The sequence below is a fragment of the Diabrotica virgifera genome, chromosome 9 (genome assembly GCF_917563875.1).
Source record: "Diabrotica virgifera virgifera chromosome 9, PGI_DIABVI_V3a".
In the NCBI taxonomy this organism is placed as follows: domain Eukaryota; kingdom Metazoa; phylum Arthropoda; class Insecta; order Coleoptera; family Chrysomelidae; genus Diabrotica; species Diabrotica virgifera.
The window spans coordinates 209,547,484-209,572,390 of NC_065451.1; the positions used below are offsets into that span (position 1 = coordinate 209,547,484).

General features: G+C 32.6%; 2 protein-coding genes across 4 annotated transcripts; both read right to left on the reverse strand.

Moving 5' to 3' along the window:
• Window positions 1-463: 463 nt before the first annotated feature.
• LOC114327636 (methionine-R-sulfoxide reductase B1) lies at window positions 464-24,664 on the reverse strand. 3 transcript variants are annotated; one of them, XM_028276305.2, is made up of 4 exons: window positions 24,516-24,664; window positions 24,304-24,411; window positions 17,548-17,709; window positions 464-793 (listed from the first exon to the last, which is right to left on the reverse strand). In XM_028276305.2, the coding sequence occupies exons 1-4, from the start codon at window positions 24,607-24,609 to the stop codon at window positions 609-611; spliced, it is 549 nt and encodes a 182-aa protein (XP_028132106.1). In that variant the 5' UTR covers window positions 24,610-24,664; the 3' UTR covers window positions 464-608. The 3 variants fall into 3 exon arrangements, with proteins under 3 accessions (XP_028132106.1, XP_028132107.1, XP_050518345.1); XM_028276306.2 differs by having other exon boundaries at window positions 464-757; window positions 24,516-24,656; XM_050662388.1 differs by lacking the exon at window positions 24,516-24,664 and adding an exon at window positions 24,467-24,488.
• On the reverse strand, window positions 10,503-16,941 carry LOC114327635 (DNA replication ATP-dependent helicase/nuclease DNA2). Its single transcript, XM_028276304.2, has 2 exons — window positions 15,597-16,941; window positions 10,503-14,360 (listed from the first exon to the last, which is right to left on the reverse strand). The coding sequence occupies exons 1-2, from the start codon at window positions 16,010-16,012 to the stop codon at window positions 11,225-11,227; spliced, it is 3,552 nt and encodes a 1,183-aa protein (XP_028132105.2). The 5' UTR covers window positions 16,013-16,941; the 3' UTR covers window positions 10,503-11,224.
• Window positions 24,665-24,907: the final 243 nt, after the last annotated feature.

Sequence of the window (24,907 nt, forward strand, 5' to 3'; positions counted from 1 at the left end):
TCTATTTCGTTGAAATTTTGAAGACATACTGTTGCTGTCTGGTTCCAATACAGATTGGCGATATTTCTTATATTCTTGGATTCCATTCCCAACCTTTGTAGATATTTTATCATTAATTCTTACTTTACTTTGTCGAATGCTTTCTCATAATCGATGAAACAGATAAAAACATCCTTTCTTAGATCTAAACAGTTCTGTATTAATGTTTACATACTAAAGATCGCGTTCGTGCCAAGACCATTTTTTAAAACCAAATTGACTCTAGCCACTCTTCATATTTGTTAAATAATCTTGTGTGTAGTATGCCCAAGAAAAGTTTTAGTGACTCATTAGGCTTATTAGTCGGTGGTCCTCGCAGAAGCTCGCACGTGGTGTTTTGGGTAGGGCGATAAATGTAGAGCGAAGCCAATCTTTTGGGATCTGGTTGGGAAAAAAGGTAAAATAAGAAAAAAAATTCAACATCAATCGTAAAAACATCTCTATTTTACATATTAACAAAAGAAAACTTTATTATAATCTTACACATAATTTATTTTAAGACTGGTCACAAAATAGTTAAGTTCAAAACTCGCTTAAAATAGAGTTAGCATTTTTAAAATAAATAATCTTCAGCTTTCGTCTTTCTTCTCGTGGGGTATAAAGTTCAATGATGCGGAATTAATGCAGAATCTCTTCCTGGTCGGTGGGGGACCATCCCCGAAGACATGGCCCAAATGAGCGCCACATTCTGCGCAGGTCACCTCGGTTCTGATTCTTCCTGGTTGGGTAATGAGGAGTAAAAGGTTTGCACCTACTATTTTTCGGAGGTTCGAAGGACAAGGTTGGTTCGAGGATGGGATTGGGACCGTGTGGTGTGATTGATGTAAAAAACAAATGAAAACAAAAACCATGATATGTACAAAAATAAAAGCGTGAAGTATAAACCAAATAGAACGGTATGAGATGCGAAATAAACAAAAACATAAAAGTAAAGAAATGAAATTGTATGATGTAGTTGAGGTAGAAAGAAGGGGAAGGAAGGAGAAGAAACAAGTCACAATTAGCTTTTCCCATTTTATATAGACTACTAACACACCCAATGAACTATTTCCACGAACATTAGGTACATAATTTTGTTATATTTGACGCATTGTTTAAATTTCAATAGATTTGATATCAGTGTCTTATCGTATTTAACTAAAAAAAACGAAAAGAATTTACTAGGCATATCTGTATTGTTCTGTTGTCCGATTTTAGCGATTTTTAAGTATATTATAGATTTATTCTTCAAGAATATCGATGTAATAATATTATTGCTAAACAGGTAAGTGTCATTGTATACCGGGTGTAACAATGAGAGTGTGTTTTTTCCTCAAAGTTTGGAACACCCTGTGGAATATTCTAGCACATATAAAATATTGAAATTAAAACTCAAAGGCTTTCTTTATATTTTGCTTTTTGATGCATTCGCTTATCTTGAAAAAGAAAACAGTTAGGTACTTTAACAACTAGCAACGTTATTCATCAATACAGGGTGTTTCTAAATAAGTGCGACAAACTTTAAGGGGTAATTCTGCATGAAAAAATAATGACCGTTTGATTTATAAACATATGTCCGCAAATGCTTTGTTTCCGAGATACGGCATGTTGAATTTTTTCTTATAAACTGACGATTTATTTATTGCTCTAAAACCGGTTGAGATATGCAAATGAAATTTGGTAGGTTTTAAGAGGTGGTTATTATGCATTTTTTGACATACAATTAAGAATTTTATATTCACTATTGGCGTGCATACGGGTATAAATATTTTAAATACATCCCGTACGCACGCCAATGATGAATATAAAATTCTTAATTGTATGTCAAAAAATGCGCAATAACAACTTCTTAAAACATAACATTTGCATATCTCAACCGGTTTTAGAGCAATAAATAAATCGTGAGTTTGTAAGAAACAATTCAACATCCCCTATCTCGGAAACGAAGCATTTGTGGACATATGTTTATAAAGCAAACGGTCAATATTTTTTCATGCAGAGTTACCCTTTAAAGTTTTTCGCACTTATTTAGAAACACCCTGTATTGATGAATAACATGGCTAGTTGTTAAAGTACCTAACTTTTTTATTATCCCACATAAGCGAATGAATCAAAAAGCAAAATGTTAAGAAAGCCTAATGCTACAGTTGAGTTCTAATTTCAATATTTTATATACGCTATAATATTCTAGAGGATGTTCCAAACTTGGAGGAAAAAACACACTATCATTGTTACAACCGCCATGCAATGACACTTACCTGTTTAGCAACAATATTATTATATCGATATTCTTGAAGAATAAAGCTATAATATACTACAAAAATCACTAAAATCGGACATGTTTAGGAAATACAAGACATCAAAAATGTCCCATTTTTAAGGTGGTGCGTTAATTTTGATGCTTAGTGTAGTTTAATTTTATGAAAAAAAGTTCTGAATGATTTAAAATCTAGAATGTAATCATCAGATATTAAATTTTTTTACTCACATACGCGGTTTGTCAAAAATTATGAGTTTTATTTTTTTGACAAACATCATACATGACTAAAATAATCGAATATCTGATGATTGCATTCTAGGTTTTAGAAGATGCAGAACTTTTTATAAGAAATATCTTTTTTTTATAAAACTAAAAACAAAAAAGTTTCCTATACGGTGCCGACCTAATTGGGCACCCTGTATAAATGGTTTGAGCACCCTGGTATCTTTGCCAGGTTTTATGAAAATCAACGACTTCAGTTTGTCTCTTTAGTTTGAATATTTGCATACTTTGAACACAGTTGTCCAACGTGAAGAAATGCCACTCTAATGTTCTTTGTTGAAGTTTATTGATTTGCTTTGTACAAAGGTCATTAATACCAGAAGCTTTGTTGTTTTACATACTGTGGATGGTGGACATAAGCTCAAAACCATTAAAAGGTTCTCTGTACTGTTGTTTTTCATTCCAAGTGCTTTGACAGTTTAAGAACTTGGAAGGCCACTTGGTTTGATTTTAACCTTTATGCTAGGGCATCCAAAACAAAGTTACTTTGTGCCCTACCTATTTTTTAAGGAACAGGTTCATTCTTTTTGAGTTTATCGTAGAATCAAGAAGTATAAGAAACTCAAAAAATACGACATAGCTTCACTCTAATGTAGCGTATCAGGCTATTGGCTTGTCTGTTAGTGATGTTGAAAAAGTAACTATTCGTTACAAACTACTCGTTACTTACGAATACCGAAAGTAACGATTACTATTATACACAGAGGCAAATCGTTACTTTGATTACTCTGATTACTTCGTTGCAATCGTATCAGAGCGAGTAACGACTATTGTATCTACAACCAGTACACTTGATTACTTTCTAGACTGACCGGGAAAATGTGGAAATGATAATGTTTCTACAGTATGATCAACAGCTTTAATTTTGTATGTATTGCATTGGTTTTATTAGAATTAGACCAGGGCATTTATGGGGGCATACAAAATACCTACCCACTGAGAAATACGATTTTCGATATGATTACCGGTACTCAAATACAAAAGTAATCATAGTAATCAAAGTAACGAATACTGTAAATGATTATACAAAGTAACGATTTGTAACGAATACTCGAAAGTAACTATAATCAACATCACTATTGTCTGTAATTATATGCAATAGTTCTCAGAAAAAAATCTAAATTCTTTTTATTTGATAGTTATGGCATGTTATGGCTACTATGTTCGTGGAAATAAACAAAATTTAGCAAAGCTTGTAATGTGTTAGTGGCTTTTTAGCATACGAAACACAACACACTTATTAGGGAGATTAGGAATCAGGAAAACTATACTATTGGTCTTACAAAATTTCATGAACCTGACTCACTCATTTGGTGACGTCAATCTACGAACAAAACTGTGAAATCCGACAATACTGAAAACATTTAATTGTCTGTATTGCGTTTTCATAGCAATACAGATTAAAACTAGCTTTTGAATTAATAAAATAGTTGTGAGTATTTATTGTTTTTCTTCCAACAGTCGTATACAATATTTTATATTGAATTAAAATAGTTAATGATTCTTTTATTCAATTTTTCCCGGGTATATATCCCGATTCATATTTTGAAGGTTCATGAATTTTTGAAAAATCCCTAAACAACGTTTGATGGCTTCGGTTTATTGTAACATTTTTGATAATATTTTTACTAACGATGATTTTTAAGCTATTTGGATTAAAGAACATGCAATTATTCGCATCGACACGATGTTAGTACTGATAACAACGATAGTGTTAAGTGTTAGTAGATATATTTCTCTAAAGCCTCCTACATACCATCTGAACTTAAATTCTATACAAATGGTTTGATCACAAATAAAAATACAATTACAAAATATTTCAGTTAACTGCTGAAGTGTTGTTTAGAACAGAAATTAGCCACTTTCACGATAGCTAACTGGACAAAACGATTGAGAGCCGAATAAAACGAACCTCATAAAGGCAGATCAATTATGGTATACAGACGGTACAAAAACTAAAACCGATGAAGGACTTGGAGCTGGACTATACGGAGTGAAACCAAGGCTAAGCCTTAGTGAAAGCCTAGAGTCTAGGTAATCAGTCAACTATTTTTCAAGTAGAAATGTATGTTATAGATATGTGCCCCAAGGAAGGAACTAAAACAGAGAAACTGCAGGGATAAAAATTATATCGAACTGACTTCAAGTTAGTTTGGAACTGTCTTCACAATCTGATTCGGATCAGAAAAAGTAACAGTGTAAGCTTACTCTGAGTGCCTGGACATACTGATATTGAAGGGAATGAAAAAGCTGACAAAACAAAGACCAAACCCAAACATGCATTTACTGAAGAAAGAAGAAATAGAGCAAAATATAACAAGTCACATTAATAAAAAATGTCGAGAACTTAAGAATAGAAATATGGAAGGTGGAGAGAGAGAGAGAAGATCTTGATAAGTCGTCTGAAGACAATCTAAAAAACACAAACCAATAGGCAATTAGAAATGCACAATTTAAGAAGACAAAACAAAAATAAAGATGATAACAGTAAATACAAAGAAATTCACAACCAAATAAGAAGAAAGATGGAGGCAAAGGAGAAGTGGAAACATCTGAAAAGATAGAATACTTACAGAAAAAGCACGATGATAAACTTTTTCACAAGAAAATAGAAAAAACTAACTGGAAGTAGAAATAATAGATAGTGTGGCATACTAACAAGCATGTGTCCTAACAATATTAGAAGAAAATAAATGACGAATGGAAAACATATATATGTACAAATCTATTTTCAGACAACAGGGAATAAGACGTCAACTTGGAATTGGAAAACCATGGCGAAGAATAGAAAGGATGCTGATCATAGAACAGGCAAATACCCACTATGGGCTGTAGAGCCAATGAAAATGATGATTGAATATTCGTAATTAGTCCATTGAAATGTTACACTTGGGGTTGCATTTCTTAGGAGTCAATTTAATTTTTTTATTGTGTAGGGGGATTCAGTAGAAACTTAAGTTCAAGTTTTTGGGGTCGCCGCCCTTGTCCCCCGGCCGCCATCTTGGAAAAAATGAACTTTCCTTTTGAAGGTTATAACGTTTTTTCCGTTCATTTTACAATAAAATAACATCATAGCGATTTTGTAGACGATTTTTCAACGAACAATTTCCACTATAAAGTTGTTCCATTGTATATACAGTTGAGTCCGCGAGTCTTTACCCGTGCGTCATCACTTAAAGCATACGAAATAAGTCGGAAATCTACTTCACGCAACAACTGACAGAAAGTGGCTACTGTTCCGATTACGGGTTTTATTATAAAATTTGACGTTATCAAATATATAGAATGTCAAATGTAAGTTTTGCTTCAAAATTTTTGCGCAGAATTACAGCTACATTTGAAGTAGCTTAATAAATTTATAAAAAAAAATAAAAACAATTTATAAAAAAATCCAATAACATATTTTATTTTTGTTATTTTATTCACTTTGACGGAAATCTAAACACAGTCATTTCTTTACTGTGTGAATGACGTTAGCTTTGTATGTTTTAAATATTAATTGCCTAAATATAATTATTTACCTTAAAATTTCAAAGCCCAATATAAAATTAGTTGTGAAAACAACTGTTTGTGTAATATAAAGAAACTTCAAAACGCAAAAATTCGCCAAAACCGCAAAAAGTTCAACTGACTGACAGCCACAAAATTAAACAAATCAGAAACGTCAAACAAATTGTGCTTAAAATATGAAAACATACCGAATCGTCTTTTTTTGTACCTATCTCTTTTCAATGCACTGAGTCTAGATGGTTCATAAAAATAACATGTGTTGTTACTTAATAACAAACGGCAGCTGGTTTGTCATGACTTTCATGCATGGAAGAGAATGATGCTAGATAAAAAGTATGTGTTTTATCTCGCCAGGTATTAATGACGCACGGGTAAAGACTCGCGGACTCAACTGTATGTAATGATATTTATAGGAATAAGGACAGCTGTGTTGCTCTAGAATAAAGTATTTTATTAAAACATGTTTTAATACAACATTTACAATATTTACCTAGAATAAAGAAACGACATTTAATGTCAATATTCCCAATCTATGATTATTTCTACAAATAACTGAAAATAAAAGTTTTATAAATAGTTGACAGACGTCGATCAATCTCTCCACAGCTGGTGACGGCTGAGCGGGCCAGGAGTGTGTTCCGAATTTCTAACGTCGGCTGACTGTGTTCCAATTTGAAATTCCAATTTGAGATGACGCCTTGGAGCACAGCAATATTAAAATGATGAAAGTATTGTAGTTTCATTACATATATTTATCTAGGTTTACAGTGCTCCAAACTTGACCAGATTCTCGAAAGCTCATAGGAATACAATAAAAACAAAACCTTGGGCTTACTTTTCTATCTATATATTTATTTATTATGATTTTAACATTCCTATGCTATTACTAAGCTATTTTTGACCCTTTTCCCGTCCACCTTTGAGGTAGAGTCTGGAGGCGCGTTTTTTGTGTGGTATCCCCAAAAGGCTTAATCCACGGACAATTTCTAGACAAAATTATATTATTTATTATTACATGTTGAGAAAGATCTATCGTAGTTATTATTTTTTTATTTTTTTCGATGGTCCAGGCTGCGAGTCAAGATCTGAATCAGTATCTGAGGTGAATTTTTGTGGTATAATGAGAGTTAGAGTTGGCGTCATTGTCGGCAATTCATCTACCAATTCATTTTCTTCAATAGTTAATGTTGATATGTCCACGATGTTGCTGCAACTTTCACAACCACAATAGAGGGACACTGCTGAACATTCTCGGCAACCACATTCATGCACTTCCAGTTTCCATTGCATCTGCTAAAGATGAATTTCATAAGCTCGGGTGTACTGGAGGCATGGAAGTTTGGATTGGTATCCAAAATTTTCCATTATTTTTCCAGCTCCAATTTTCTGGATCACAATATTTACCAAGCCGTGACTGATTCTGGTGATACACTCCGAGTCTGTGGAAATGGGCTGCATCTTGTGTTGGAGGAAGTGAGAAGAGATAAATGCATTTTTTCTTGTCACTGTTTTAGCGAATCGTTTGTATCTCAGAGTTTCCAGAGAAACGTCTTTATTTCCGCCATATAAAGAGACGAAAAACGTTCGCCTACAACAGTGAGTAAAGATGGCTCGACTTTCCCACTGACAAATAATTTTCCCCAGAGGTTTCTTATAAATAAAATAAACACCACTCATGATGCGCTCCTGCAAAACACACAAAATGCTTATCTGCTCAGAAAAATATAAATTTTACACACAAGACTCTCAATAGTATTATCTATAAAACTCAAAATATTTTTTCACAATTTTTAATACGACTGCACGTGGCCAAATAGGTAGCACAAATGTAAGAATAAGTTAAGTAGAGGGGAACCCACTGCTGTGCCACCTAGGATAAATTATAATAATAAAAGTAATATCAGGCAGATATTCGGTCCGGTCAATTCATGTTTATTGCGCAATTAACTTCTAAAATAGTATGTAAAGATGATTAATTATTTATATGGGAAATAAGCCACAATTAAAATGAAAAAAATAATTTTATTAACGTTTCGACGCCCAAATCGGGTGCCGTTGTCAAAATACAAAATATTACTAAAATAAACTAAAGTGTTGTTGCTAAGCAAAAAAATTCTTCTAATAATTTATTTAATCTCACTCATTTATATTGGCAATTCAGACATATATTATACATTTTAAAGTAGAAGACTTTAAAATGATATTGCCAATATTTATGAGTTGCGTTCCTGGGACGACTTACTGAAAGATAGTTCATTCGATTACATGAAATTAACCCCAACTCAAGAATATCCGTCATAAAAAATTATAGCATGTGATATGTCTTTAAAAAGATATTCTTGAGTTGGGGTTAATTTCATGTAATCGAATGAACTATCTTTCAGTAAGTCGTCCCAGGAACGCAACTCATAAATATTGGCAATATCACTTTAAAGTCTTCTACTTTAAAATGTATAATATATGTCTGAATTGCCAATATAAATGAGTGAGATTAAATAAATTATTAGAAGAATTTTTTTGCTTAGCAACAACACTTTAGTTTATTTTAGTAATATTTTGTATTTTGACAACGGCACCCGATTTGGGCGTCGAAACGTTAATAAAATTATTTTTTTCATTTTAATTGTGGCTTATTTCCCATATAAATAATTAATCATAAAAATGCCACAAGGAAATAGCTTCAGAACAACATATGTAAAGATGATACAAAAAGACAGAACTGTAGCTGTGCCACCTAGGATAAATTATAATAATAAAAGTAATATCAGGCAGATATTCGGTCCGGTCAATTCATGTTTATTGCGCAATTAACTTCTAAAATACTATGTAAAGATGATACAAAAAGACAGAACTGTAAAAATATGCTGAGCCACTATTGGGACCGTGCAAGTTCGGAAAAGCGACACCTATTTCTACGCTCTGCACTATTATTCGCACTTTTAATTATATTGGCCAATCATATGGTCCGGGTTACTGGATAATTGTCAAGGCCATAGTCCAAAAAAAATAATAAGAAGAAAAAATAAAATTTAGGTTATGTTATTCAAATGTAAATAATTGTATGTAGTAAATAAAATTAGTTACTAAAATGTAGTATTGCAAGCAAAATACAATTAATTAAATTTACCTTTATATAATAATTGCATTATCAATATTGTGGAGCAATATATAATTTTTCTTCTTAAATGACAATAGGTATGAAATGTACGTCAATTTGACAATTTCAGTTGACAATATGAATTATTTAAGAAAGTTGCAATATTTCTCCGCTATTCACGCACGATCGTTTCGCGTATCCCTTTTAAGTACTTGCACACCGCGAATAGGGTAGTTGCGTCATTACTGAAATGCGTGCTATGTTAGACCTTGTTTCAGGTGCATAATGACACAGCTGTAGGTAGGGTTGAAAATGGGGCGATTAAATTAAGATAATGAAATTCGAACCAATATCGATGAAAATAAAAGCCATCGTTGTCAAAAACAAACGCCATACCGATGCTCCTGGACGATTACTCTACAGTTAATCCCTATTTTAAATATTTAAAAATTGTTTTTTTTGCTCTCTGAAGAAGTTTGCATTTTGCGGTTGCGTCATTCTTCTTCTGGACCGGCGAATTTGTCCTCAAACAACTTCTTGGGCCTTTTCTATAATATGCTAAAGTTCTTAAGTTTTATAGTGGGGAGAAAGGTCAAAAATAGATTAATAATAGCATAGGAATGTTAAAATCATAATAAATTGTATGAATAAAAAATATTTAGATAGAAAAGTAAGCTAACGTTTTGTTTTTATTGTATCCCTATGATCATTTGAGAATCTGGTCAAGTTTGGAGCCCTCTAAAATCTAGATAAATAAATATAATTAAACACCTTTATAGTGGAAATTGTTCACTGAAAAACCCTCTACAAAATTGCTAAAATGTTATTTTATTTGTAAATGAACAAAAGGAAACTTGTTAAAAAATTTTTACTTATTTTTGTTTATATCTTTTTTGTTGATTACTTGATGATAAGAAGTAATAGAAACAAAGTTGTAGAAAATTTAATTTGCTACATTTTATGTTGTATTAGATTTTCCGTACGGTTGGTAGTTTACGAGATATAGCGCGAAACCCCTTTGCACCCCTTTTCCAAGATGGCGGCCTGGGGACAAGGGTGGCGACCCCAAAAACTTGAACTTAAGCTTCTACTGATCCCCCCTACACATTAAAAAAATAACATTGACTCCTCTAACAAATGCAAGGTATGGCCTAAAAAATGTAACATTTCAATGGACTACATATTCGCGACTTAGCCCCATATTGGGGTGTACAGTCACTATATATATATACATATTCACTAAAATTCCTAATTATTTACATGATGGCACAATAAGGACTTTGAACGAAGCTATCAAACGTCGCAAAATACTAAAATACTATTACTTAAAAAACGTTCAGTTGTCAGAATATACTCTTTATTATCTTAAATTTACATAAAAACAAACAAAAACCGTATTTTTTAAATAAAATAATAACATGTTCCAGTCGCTAGAGACAAAAATACCACTGGACCTATAAAAATCACATGAGCAAGCTGAATTTTGCTAGGGATGTCAATTTAGGGATATCAAAGAATCTCCCTCCTAAGGGGGGAGGGTAAATCGATTTACCAAGAATCTGTACGCCATAGAAAAAATGTTTCAAACAAGAAATATAGCAGAGATGATTTTCAACAAAAATGTTTATTAGCACTTTTTGTCTAGAAGAATTAACCGTTCTCTCAGAAATAACGTTTGAAGCAACCGCCGATTTTGATACGACCGCGAAATAAATTTTTTAAATAAAATTTGTATCAACTCAATGGTAAAAATTCAATATCTTTTAAAATACAAATTTTATTTTAAAAAATTGATCTAGCCTGCGTTATTCAAAATCGCCGGCGGCTTTAAGCGTTGTTTCTGTGAACTATTCATTCTATCCAAAAAGTATTCTACAGCATACAGTTTCTTGGTAAATCGATGTATTCCGGTTTCCCCGCTACCATGGGGGATTTTAGAGGGAAGGTAGGAGTGGCAAACATTTTTTTCATCTTTTTGAATTCCCAAAATTGACATTCTTAGCAAAATTCAGCTCGTTCGTATGGTTTTAGAGATCAAATCTCTAACAACTGGGCTATTATGATTCATTTAAAAGTAAACACTGTTCCCAAGAGAAGTCTCTCGACTCACACAGTTTAATAACATTATTGCTAAAATTGGACAACAGTTTTTTAAATGTAGAATACACCATAAGGGTCTTAACATCACCGACAATGATAAGTTTGTGCTTCGCTCTGGTTATGGCCACCGTCAGTCTTCTTTTGTCTTCTAAAATATCGTCGTTTTTGGACACCTTGAAGGTATCAGTGTTTTTGGAATTACCACACGAATAAATGATCACACTTTTGTCTTTTCCTTGAAACTGGTCGACAGTGTTAATGTCTATACACTCAGACTTAAGTAAGGTGGACAACTGCTCTACTTGGTGTCGATAACTTGCAATAACGCCTATATCTTTGGCTGGAAGACCAGCTTTGAGTAAAGCTTTGACAAGTTTGAAAATAATAGCTGCTTCATGGATGTTTACTTTAGAACTAGTGTCCTCTGTGCTAAAGCTCTTGTGAATTTTCCAGCTAGTGTCTTGTTCTAGATTCCACACAGGGCCTGTATCAAGAAACTGTACAGCACTATCTAATGACTCGTCTAGTGCTTTCAATATCCAACTATCACCACTATACGAGTCTGTTAAGACTTGTTTATTTGGGAAACTTATTGTAGCGTTTTCAATAGAACTATTACCAACTTGCAGTTCCCCATTATATGTTAGATGATTAGCTAAAGCCGTTATAGTCTTGTTCATTCTGTAATTTATGTTTAAGGATGTAGCAGCGTCTGTTGCATAGAGTCTTTCGAACAAACTTTCGGACATGCCTAACTCTCTAGCTTTACTGCTTTTAATAACTGCTGGCAACTGATCAGGATCACCTATTAGTATAAAAGTTTTGCAGGCATACAGTGGTCTTATCACAGATGGTTGTAGTACCTGAGTACTTTCGTCCACTATACATATATCCAAGCAACGTTTGGTTAACACTGGATGACCAGAAGCAAAACATGTCACAGCTATAATTTGAGCACTATTATAGACAGCTTCGTAATCACTAGCTGTTGAACAATTTTTCGTAAGACTATGCTCTGAATATTCATGCAAATCTTTGTGAATCTTCGACTCTGATCCCAATCTGATAAATTTGACACCATGTTCCAGTAACTTAAGGCAAACATTATCAACAGCTGAGTTTGTATGACTCGTAATAAGAACTGTTTTACCCAGTTCATATAATAGCTGTATCAAGGCTACGATGGTAGCAGTTTTGCCTGTACCAGGCATACCTTTGATTAGAAAGTATTCATTAGCTGTAATGGCTTTCAATACGGCTCTTTGTTGTACTCTATTCAGTCTTCTTAGTATGGTTTTTCCAGTGGTACCAACGACTTTAGGCAAAGTCGTTCGAAATGTGGGAGATTCCTTGTCAACTATGATTTTTCTGAGATTCTCTGCTCTTGGAGTTGGTTCTAATAATAAAGCCAAACTGCTCAAATTAAATGATTGTAACATACCAGAATCATAGCTATCTATGTAAAACGTTTGATTTTTAAATTTAAGAGTTAAATTTCTTTCTAAAGTAACTGATATGGATGTCGCCGTGATATCATTGACAAAACCTGCTGCAACAGCATGCCTCTTGTCAGTACTAACAACAACATAACCACCAACAAGTAAACCACTAGTCCCAAAGTTTCCTGAACTATCTGGGACCATCCTTTCGAAGTAATGTTCAAAATACAATTCATCAATGACATCACTAACTTTCGATATCCTTAGATTTGAGATACATCTACCTTTCTTTTCCCTATCACTCGGAGGCACTAGATAGATTTCTTTTATATCTTTCGCACCCTTATTCGACTCTGCTTCGATCAAAAGTAAGCTAGTCCACTTCATGAAGTAATCTATATGGGACTGCTTCAGGTTTTGTAAAATCTCGTCTTGGATACTTTTCAGCGTTGGCTTAGAAGATAGGCTTTCATTATTGACATGAGCATAAACGGTACAGATGGCGCTATAAGGGCAGTTGGTGCAGCTCTTGTGGTTTATAGGTTCAGGCAGACTAGGAGGGATTAGAATATTGTCAGCTTCAGTAACAGATTGTGTTAGATAGTACACTAATTCATTTCTTAAATATATCAAATCTCTTTCTTCCTTCTTCGTGTGCGATATCTCCTTTACTACACCTTCTTTAATATAAAGAAGCAGGCCAGAACTTGCATTATAACCAATTTTGTTCATCATCATGAGATACAGCATTACTTGACCTCGGTGTTCCAAAGACAACGACGTTTTGCCTGTTTTCAGCTCTAGAGGCATAGGTTTATTGTTTACTTGAACAGTTACATCAATTTTTCCTTTTATACCTAGTTCTGGACACCAAATATTTTCTTCCACATCCTCTATATCGTCTATTCTCCCTTTCCAGTTGTCTTTTATTTGTATTTGATTGTTCCCTTTATTCACGTAGACGTTCATGAATTCTTGTATCCTCGGTATGTATTTGACGACTTCATCATTAATCCAGTCTGCTGATATGTCGCATTCATAAAGATTTTTAACAACACGACTTTTTGACATGAATTTTCTAACTAATCCTTCAAGTTTTTCTGTTTCGCTAACATTGTATTTTAAGGCGTGTTGTAGGGTGCTGTGGATCAAAGTTCCAAGAATCATATATTGATTTGTGCTGTCGAAACCTCTGAACCTTTCAGCTAACACATTTCTTCTTTTACACCATAATGAACCTACCACAGATGTTGAAGATACCAGTATATCAGGCTCGAAAACTATTAAGCCCCAATCGTTATTAACTACCCAAGTATTGTTAACTTTGGCGCAAGTAATATATATCGTATCACCAATAGATAAGTTACTGTAAGTCCAAATACCTTGTACTTCACAAACGGCTTCTTTACTCTCTTTAGTTGATAACAAATGTAGTGAAATTGTATGGCCTGAAGTCACTATCTGCGTTATTTTACAATGGCACGGCTGAGTTAAGTCTAAATTGAAGTTTTCTGGCTCTATTACAGTATTTTCTTCCCAATCATCGAAATCGACTTCACACATGTCTGGAAAACTGTCCATCTGTGTAATTTCTTTTTTAACTAGTGATATTTGTTTGGTTTTGTTTTCTTTTTCAATCTTTTGCTTCATTGGACTACAAAAGTAAGAATAGTCTTGCTGTACTGATTGTGAACAAATTGTTGTATGTATTGCAAGTAAAAATTCACAATATTGTTCTCTTGAAACTACTGTCTTAAGTCTCTTGTCCAGAACAATATTGTATGCTTTTCACTTGAAATAAGACTATTTGATATTATATATCACTTATTATGAAAAATTACCAGCTGTCATGAAAATTGAGCTATGAATAATTTTTAAACTAAATATAGACAAAACATACAGGATAAGAACCTAAATATATCAGGATTAAAAATTGATACAAACGATGACAGAAACACAAGAAAAAGAATGGAAAATTTCGTAGCCAGAGAGCTACAAGTAAAGGTGAAATTAAGTAATGCCATGAATATTGGAGAGACTCTCCACACAATAGAAACAGAAACAATAAATGAAAAAACAAAGATATTGAAAAACAGAAGCAAAGTAAAAAACCAAAACAACGGCATTTATATAAATAATCACCTAACGAAGAAAGAAAAAGAAATACAGAAACAAGATGGCAAGACTAGGATACAAAAAGTTAACAGTAGACAGTTGAAAATGGAGGGAAGGGGCAGCTCTACTAAATAAAAAAAAGAGGAAGCTGCACAAGGGGGTCAAAACACTACTAAATAGTAAACTCAAAGGAAAAATGGTAACAACTTAGCTACTACAAGGATGATGATTTTGACAGAAGAAAAATAAAGGAAACAAACAATTGGATTGAAAGTGTTTATTTTTAGACTAGTTTGACAAAATAAAACCACACCGTTTTGCCAAAATACAGATAGGACGTTACTAGGAGACAAGACAGAAAAATTAAAGAAATAGGTAGAGTATTTTGAGGAATTATTAAACGATAAAGGCAAAATAGAAACAGAAAAATAATAAACACAAGAAAAAGAACAATAGCAAGAAACAGAACGTCAGCAGAAATATTAAAAGTATGAGGGGATATACTGTAGCAAAACATAGCTCAACTTATTATAAAAATATGGGAAAACGAAAAAATGCCAGGACAATGGAACACAGCACTCAGTTCAACAATAATATGAAAGTTTCATTTCCCTAGAAATTTTTGGTCCCTATTGTCTTTCAGTAACTCATTTACCGATTTATATTGACTCTTGAGTTATCTTGCACACTAATCCACACATTAAAGCAGTCAAAATCAATTGTATATGAATATATAATATCAAATAGGAAATAAACTTTGAAAACTGTGCCTTACCTCTTAACTTTTATCAATTTTTCAGGTGAACTAAGCCTATCTATTGGTACTTGATTTAAAATAGAACAATCTGTAACATCTAACGATTCATCCACATTATGGCCTTTAAAACAACTTATTTCTTCTTCATGGCAGAGTTTCTTACACTCTTTATCAACTTCATCTTCACTCGACTTTCTTTTTTTGTTATTATGAAGTGTCCCCATTGATTGCATAGAATCATTGTTCGTATTTACTGTTTTTCCTGCTTTGTTACTTTTGGCACCATCTATTAAAGCCATATTAGTACTTTGTTCAGAATTGTCTTCCTTGGTCCCATTCGTTTTTAAATTTGTTCTATCTTTGAAGAAAAACTGCGAAATTTTCAAATTGTTTTTGGGTGGGGTTTTAACCTTTGTTCTAGGTGGTTTATTCATCGTATGTTTATAGAATTATTTGTGAATTATAAAATTCATTTAATCTACAAGTACAAATTAATCTACACAAAAAATATTCCCGCTTTTTAAAACGTCAATCAAAACAGATAACAATATTGAGGTTATGTCTATTCTCGGCCAACAACATTTTAGTTCGCCATCCAAAACCATAGACGTTCCACTTATTTATGTTTGTGATTATTTTTTTTAATAATTCGGACAACTGAACAAAATTACATTTTGAATATTTTATGAGTAAAAAGCAATATGTAATCTGTAATCATATTATAATTTCATAACTTTTACAAATTAAGTATGTTCTAATATTTTTTTCTCGGGATTTTTAAGTTCATGGAAAAATACAAAAACTTAGATTTTAAACAAATGAAAAACTATAAACTATTATATTATAAAGGCACTACAAAGTGTAAACTATACGGGGTGTAACAAAAGGCAGGTCATAAATTAAATCACATATTCTGAGAGCAAAAATTTATCCATTGAACCTAACTTACCTTAGCACAAAAATGTGCACATAAAAAAAGTTAAGCCCTTTGAAGTTACAAAATGAAAATCGATTTTTTCCAATAGGTACGTCGAAAACTATAAGAAATTTTTTATTGAAAAAAGGCAGGAACATCTTAAAAAAATGACAGTGAAATTTGTACACCCAATTAAAATTTTATGGGGTTTTGTTCCCTTAAATCCCCCCAAATTTTGTGTACATTCCAATTAAATTATTATTGTGGTACCAATAGTTAAACACAATGTTTTTAAAACTTTTTTGCCTCTTAGTTGGTCCTTTTTGGATAAGCCCGTTTTTTTCGTGATATTTTGAGCATTTGTAAAATCCACCACATGTTTGTAAATGTTTAAGTAACATTATAGAAATCTTATGAAATTTTCAAATTATATTAATATGAAAATAATCTATAATCTTACTTAACCATTTACAACTATGTGGTGGATTTTACAAATGTTCAAAACATCTCGATAAAAACTGGTTTATCAGAAAAGTACTAAGAGGTAAAAAAGGTTTTAAAAACATTGTTTAACTGATAGTACCACAATACTAATTTAATTGGAACATATACAAACATTTGTGGCGGTTTAAGGGAACAAAACCCCCATAAAATTTTTATGGAGTGCACAAAAATGTCTGTTATTTTTTTTAACATGTTCCTGCTATAAGAAAGCCACATGTTAATTTTCAATGTAAAATCTCTAAAAGTTTTCGATATATTGAAAAAAAAAATGTTTTATTTTGTAACTTCAAAGGGCTGTAACTTTTTTTATGTGCACATTTGTACTAGGGTAAGTTAGGTTGAATCGAATTATTTTTTAGTCCCAGAATATGTGATTTAATTTATAACCTGCCTTTTTATTACACCCTGTATATTTTTATAACATTTATCAGATAATAAATCAAGCATTATTCAAGACAGTACACCTTTGATTACTATGATACATGCTCTGTATACACATAAAATACTCATAATGCATAATCTTTTATAAACACTATGAACGATAAATACCTCCACTAGTATCGGGCGTGAGTTTTACTTTTCCTTGGTCTAGTACATCATTAAAAGCAGGCCATCCACATCCACTGTCGTATTTGGTATCAGAGCTAAATAAGGATACTTCACACACTATGCACACATAAGTACCAGCATCGTAGACTTTGTTGTAAGACCCTGGTTAAATAAACACAAGAAATAAAATTGAGTAATATGTAAGAAGTATTAAAAGAAAAGGTATACAATTAGGCCTGGATCCTGTGTACCAAAAAAAAGTTGATTAATAGCAAGCCGAAAATTTGAAACAGAGAAGCTAAACCTGGAACAGGAGACGATTACAAGCTGCAATCAATAGATTTATCTGGCAATAAAACTAAGTAGTAAAAGTAAAACAGAAATAAAACAGTTGGAAATAGACGAAGGTAAACAAATCCAAGGTACAAGTATTTAGGTTTCATAATATCAAACAAAGGAATAAGTGAAGATGATATAAAGACTAGACAGGAGACTGCATACGAACATTGAACCTGGTACTGTGAATAAGAACATCAGTATAAAAACAAAAAGAAAAATATAATATTCTAATGTGATGATAATAATGTATAATTATTATTTATAATAAATTTTGTACAAACATATATTATGTATTAGATTAAGTTTATAACCTATGTTTTTTTTCCTTTCGTGTTAAGCCCTATGCCTATCCGAGGTCCACCTGTCTCGTCTAAATGCTCTGATCGACCCCTGAGCGTCAAATTGTGTCCTAGTCTAATATCCCAAATTATATTGAAAAAAAAGACAATGAAAAATAAAAAAAAATATATATAGAAAAAAAAAGTAAATATTAAAAAAATTAAAAAAAAACTACATAAAAAAATGATAAAAAAAATCACAATGAAAAGAAATAATTCCAAATAAAAAAAAAATCGTTGAAAATTAGATATAGGTATATAAAATAGTTCTTTGTAAAATTGGAGCAGGATTGTGATTGGATACATAATAGAACAAATCAGTAGAAAGCAGGAAGCACTCCTTTAGAGCTTCCGCATAAATAATACAAATAATCCCAAAAAGGTAAGATGGCGAATGGACATTGACTCCGAAGCCAATAATGCTCAAACACACACACACAATGTGATGATAAGAACCATCCTCACTTATGGGTGTAAAAATTGGGCAGACCCTGAAGATCTTTCAGAGATGAAGTGGATGAAGCAATGGAATGAAGAAATCTCAGGAAGGGGACTGGCACAACAGAAAGATCTGGAGAGAACGATTGAGTAAAGGAATACAGTGAAAACTGTGGAAATCCTTAGCACTTATAAACCTACGTGCATAGAAATCGGCCCATTTAAAAATGTGGTCATTTTTGATGTCTCATATTTCCTAAATCTGTTGACCGATTTAAGTGATTTTTTGAACATGTTATAGCCTGATTCTTTAACAACACCACTGTAATAATATTGTTGCTAAACAGGTAAATTTTCATTGTATACCGGGTGTACCAATCAAACTGTGTTTTTTTCTCAAAGTTCGCATCACCCTGTGGAATATTCCAGCATTTATAAAATACTGAAATTAAAACCCAACTATAGCCGCAGGTTTTCTTAACATTCTGTTTTTTGATTCATTAGTTTATGTTGGATAATAAAAAAGTTAGGTACTTTAACAACTAGACATGTTCTTCATCAATATACTGTGTTTCTAAATAAGTGCGACAAACTTTAATAAGGGGTAATTCTGCATGAAAAAATAATGACAGTTGGCTTTATAAATGTTTCGTTCCCAGATACGGGATGTTGAATTTTTTCTTACAAACTGACGATTTATTTTATTGCTTTAAAACCAGTTGATTTATGCCAATGAAATTTGGTGGGTTTTAAGACGTAGTTATTGCAAATTTTTTTAACATAAAATTAAGAGTTTTATATTCACCATTAGCGTGCATACGGGTAATATGATCGGTCATATTACACGTATGCGCGCTAATGGTGAATATTAAATTCTTAATTTTATGTTGTTAAAATTAAAGAATCAAGCTCAGAACAGATAAAGGAGTACCACAGGGATCCGTGTGGGACCATTATTATTCCTAATTTTTATTAACGATCTACCAGATCACATAAGGGCACTTATAATATCAATGTTTGCTGACGATACCTCGTTAATAGTCTCTGCACGTACACTCGAGGAATTAAAAATGTCAATGAAGACTGTTGTTGACTGCTTTATATGCTGGTGTAATACCAACAGACTAATATTAAACATTGACAAGACAGAAATTATTTATTTTCATTCATACAACTCATCTACCAATGACTATAACTTAACCATCCATGATAGAAACAATATGTTATCTTCCACTCACTCTACAAAGTTTTTGGGTGTGTTCATTGATTGTAATCTGAAATGGTCAGAGCAATGAATTCATTGAACATGAAATTGAATAAAGCTTTTTATGCTATATCTAGAATTAAAAACACACTACCCATATCGGCATTAATAAACGTTTATTATAGCCTTGCTTACAGCCACATGTGCTATAATGTAATTTTATGGGGGAACTCAGTAGATAGTGCCAAAGTGTTCATTTCCCAAAAAAAAATTATCACTATTACAATACAAGAAGTGCTGAATCTTTACGAGTTCCTAAACACAGAACATCCAAATTTCAAAATAGCTTCAGATATATGGGACTGACCTTATACAACCATTTGCCAAAAACTGTGAAAGAAATACCACTTTCCACTAAATTTAAAAAAAAATGTTAAAGATTTACTCTTAAGAAAAGCATATTATTCTATAAATGAATATCTGGAGGACAAACTGCAGTAGCTTCATATTTTACTTGTAAAAATGTTATTTTATATATTTTATGTTTTGTCAATTTTGTTAACACTGTGAATATTGTATTATACACATTAATGTTTTTTTACTGAATTGTGTATTGACGTATCCTATACATTTATTTTGAATGTCTTAAAGGATCAATAAAGTATGACTATGACTATGTTAAAAAATGTGCAATAACTACGTCTTAAAACCCACCAAATTTCATTGGCATCTTAACTGGTTTTAAAGCAATAAAATAAATCGTCAGTTTGTAAGAAAAAATTCAACATCCCGTATCTCGGAAACGAAACATAAGTTTATAAAGCAAACTGTCATTATTTTTTCATGCAGAATTACCCCTTAAAGTCTGTCGTACTTATTTAGAAACACTGTATATTTATTTATTTATATATATTTACGAGCAAAGCTCATTGCAATAAAACATTACAGAAGATATGAAGAACTAACAAAATATTACAAATATACGTAAAATACAATAAGATACAATAAACACTACGACAATAAAGCAAGTCAAAAAGTAAAAATAACAGGTAAAGATATATAATCACAAGTTTAAAATATTCAAGAACATAAAACTAGAGGGTGCAATCCTTTAGCGTTTTTAAAAATCGCGAACTATCCGCAAAGAAATCCACACAATTGGAGCAAGCATTTGCCTGTCTAGAAACCCTCGAGATGAAAGAATTTGCAGTGAAGTTAGTTCTGCTGATGGGAGTATGAAACGTAGATCTTGAACGTGTGATTCTGGAGGGAATATGTAAACCTACTTCCTCCAGGAGCTCAGGGCAGTCGTGAATTGAATTTATAATATACAACATGTACATGTCCTTCTTTTTCTGTCTGCTTGATAAGGTGTCAATGTTAAGTTCTCGTTCAAGATCCATATAATTCCAGTCTCTACGGTTTGTTTTGAATGCGACGGACCTAAGGAATATGTGCTGGATCCTTTCAATCTTACAGTTGTATGTCTCATAGGCGAGTGACCAGACGCAAGATGCATATTTCACGATTGGCCTCACCATTGCACAGTACAACAGTTTAAACGATCTCAACTGCTTAAAGTCTTGGGAGCATCTTTTAATAAAACCTAACAGTTGAAGCGATTTTGAGATGATATTGCTTATATGAATATTGAAAGATAGTCCAGAGTCAAGTGTAACTCCAAGATCTTTTATGGATGTGACTGTTGTGATATTTATATCACCTATTTTGTATGTGAAAGAGATAGGACTTTTCGAACGCGTGAATGAAATGTGAAAACATTTGCAGGAGTTGAGAACCATGTCATTGTTGCTGCACCATTCATTCAACCGATTCAAATCGGACTGAAGCCTTAAACAGTCGAGTGGATTCCTAATGTGGCAGTAAAACTTAACATCGTCAGCAAATAAAAGAAATTTCGCATATTGGAAACAGTCTTTTATATCGTTAATAAAAACATTAAACAACAAAGGTCCAAGATGAGATCCCTGCGGTACGCCTGAAGGGACAACTATTTCGTAGGAAAAATAGCTGTAGAGCTTGACGATTTGTTTTCTGTCCAGAAGATATTCCCTAAGCCACAGCAGAAGTGAACCATGTATCCCTAATCGCTGCAATTTTTCTAATAGAATATTGTGATTAACTCTGTCGAAAGCCTTAGAGAAGTCGGTGTACAGGGCGTCCACCTGTAGTCCTTCGTCCAAGGCGTTCAGTAAGAAGTTAGTATATGTCAGCAAATTGAGTTCAGTTGACTTATGGCGCCTGAAACCAAACTGCTGTTCCAATAGAACACCGTTCAAGGAGGGTGTAAGGAAATCGCAGACAAGTGATTCGAATAGTTTAGGAATAGAGTTTAGGATACTAATAGGTCTATAGTTGGACACAAGACTTTTGTCACCTGTTTTGTGTAAGGGCAATAGGAAACTGGTCTTCCAAACATTTGGAAAGCTTCCACTAGCTAAAGACTTGTTAAAGATGAGAAATAATGGCCGAGCTAAATTAAATGCACAGTACTTGAGCAAGCTTGATGGGATGCCATCAGGTCCCGGGCCTTTAGAAGGATTGAGGTTACACAATTTAGAGTAAATGTCAGAGATGGACAGTTTACATGATGATAGGTTTAAGGGTGAAGAAGTGATGTCTTCGGGGAAATCAACAATATTGATGAAGAACATGTCTAGTTGTTAAAGTACCTAACTTTTTTATTATCCAACATACATGAATGAATCAAAAAACAGAATGTTAAGAAAACCTGAGGCTATAGTTGGGTTTTAATTTCAGTATTTTATAAATGCTAGAATATTCCACAGGGTGATGCGAGCTTTGAGGAAAAAACACAGCTTGATTGGTACACCCGGTATACAAAGAACATTTACCTGTTTAGCAACAATATTATTACAGTGGTATTGTTAAAGAATCAGGCTATAACATGTTCAAAAAATCACTTAAATCGGCCAACAGGTTTAGGAAATATGAGACATCAAAAATGACCAGATTTTTAAGTGGGCCGATTTCAATGCACATAAGTTTATATTCATGTTTTGTGAGAAACATTCAAATAAACTTAAAAATTCACTGTGATTTTATTTCTTTCCTTGTATACCATGTTTTAGGTTACAAAATATTCCTGTCGTAAATTAACTAAATATTAAAATATTTATCCCTATAAATATATGGTTAATAGATAGATATATAAATTTATTGATCTTTTTGTATCCTTTACATGACATAAGACAAGTCACAAACATGGTATACTAAGTAGGTACAATAAGTAGGTTATTAAAAAATACTACACTAAAGTAAACTAAAGTTATCTTATTAAAAACATTAATGGTAACAAACATTTAGTAGAGAACAAGATTACGAGACTGATAAAATATTGTTAAAAGTATAAAAATATCGGAATCAGTTGCTAGTTATTGTTCCAGCCAATGAATTCGTCTAGAGAATAAAAACAATGTTCAGTTAAAAACAACTTTAACCTGGTTTTGAACTTGTTAAAATGCAATATTTCTTTTATTGAATTTGGTAGCAAATTAAAAAATTGTCCTCCGGCATACATTGGTGACTTTTTTAGTTGAAATCGATTGAATTTGTTTAGGTGGATATCACTTTTATTTCTCGTGTGGTAATTATGGACATCACTATTTATTTGAAACTTATTCTTATTAAGAAAAGTGTAGGTTAATAGTTTGAAAAGATAGACGCATGTGCAGGTCATAATATTATTCTTTTTAAATGTATCTCTACAAGATTCGTTGTAATGTAAGTTAAAAATTAATATCTTATAATATTTGATGGAAGTCATGTAAAATGAAATGAAGAAAGAGAAACAGAAATCAAAGAAAGGATAATTACAGCAAATAAGACCTATTGAGTATTTCAGAAATTGAAAACGAAGGTATACAAAACAATAATTTGCCCAAGCGATGATGAATCCTGCCGAAAAACTTAGCATGACAAAAAAGCAAAACCTTAGAATACAAGAAGGAAAAATACTAAGAGCAATATTAGGACAAATAAAAATAAACTGAAAATGAATTCCGACAAAGAATGAACCTTGAGCTACTGGCAGAAATTAAATGAGATATAGTGTGTAAAACAAATCAGCAAAGAGCAAAATGGCTAGAACATATATGTAGATCAGGATAAACTACGTATATTCTAAATATTGGAATGGACACCAGCTGGCAAAAGAAGAAGTGTAAGACCAAGATCTACATGGCTACAAGAAATAATAAATGACCTCAACAGGGCAGGTATACGACAATGGAAAGAAAAATCAGAGATAGGAAACAGTGAAGAAAAATAATTGAGAAAATTAACGAAAATGAGGACTGATCTACCTCAAAACATAGATCTACATAGAGAGCTTAAGCGGCGTAACCATAAAGGGGCGTTTAGTCACTCTATATATATACATATAAAATCACTCACCAGTGAAGGGTCTTTCTGTTCCTTTTTCCTGTGTAACATGATACTGCAGAGGAGTCAATTTTTTCCTAATTTCTTCTTTATCAATCTTTTCGTTGGCCATCACAACAGCTGTAACAAAATCAGAGATAAACAACGTTTGGAACTGTGTCAAGAACAGCGCAACCTTAATTCAATACCAATACAATAATAGAGATAATTTTAAATTTTACCACCTCCAGTATGTAGGTTTTGTTTAATAGTACGGGAAATTAGACAACGGTAATCAGTTCTGGTTCTTTGGAGATTACGCAATACTATTTTTAACATCACATCCAATACTGCAGGAACTGTTCACAACATATGAACTGGTTTTTACTGTGTATGAACATTCTCGAAAATTCACATAAACTTTATGCTTCACTAGAATTCAGCTGATTTTATTTATTTTTATCTAGCTGTCAGTGTCAGTTTATCAGTCGAAATTATGTAACATACAATACTTAAATGTGCAATATGTGTTGCCTATCAATGGTGGCCCTCTATTTGATAGCTCAACAGTGTTGCCACATCTAATACGACGGGCAGTTCAAATAAAGACTGCCTACTTTTAAGTTTAATTTTGATC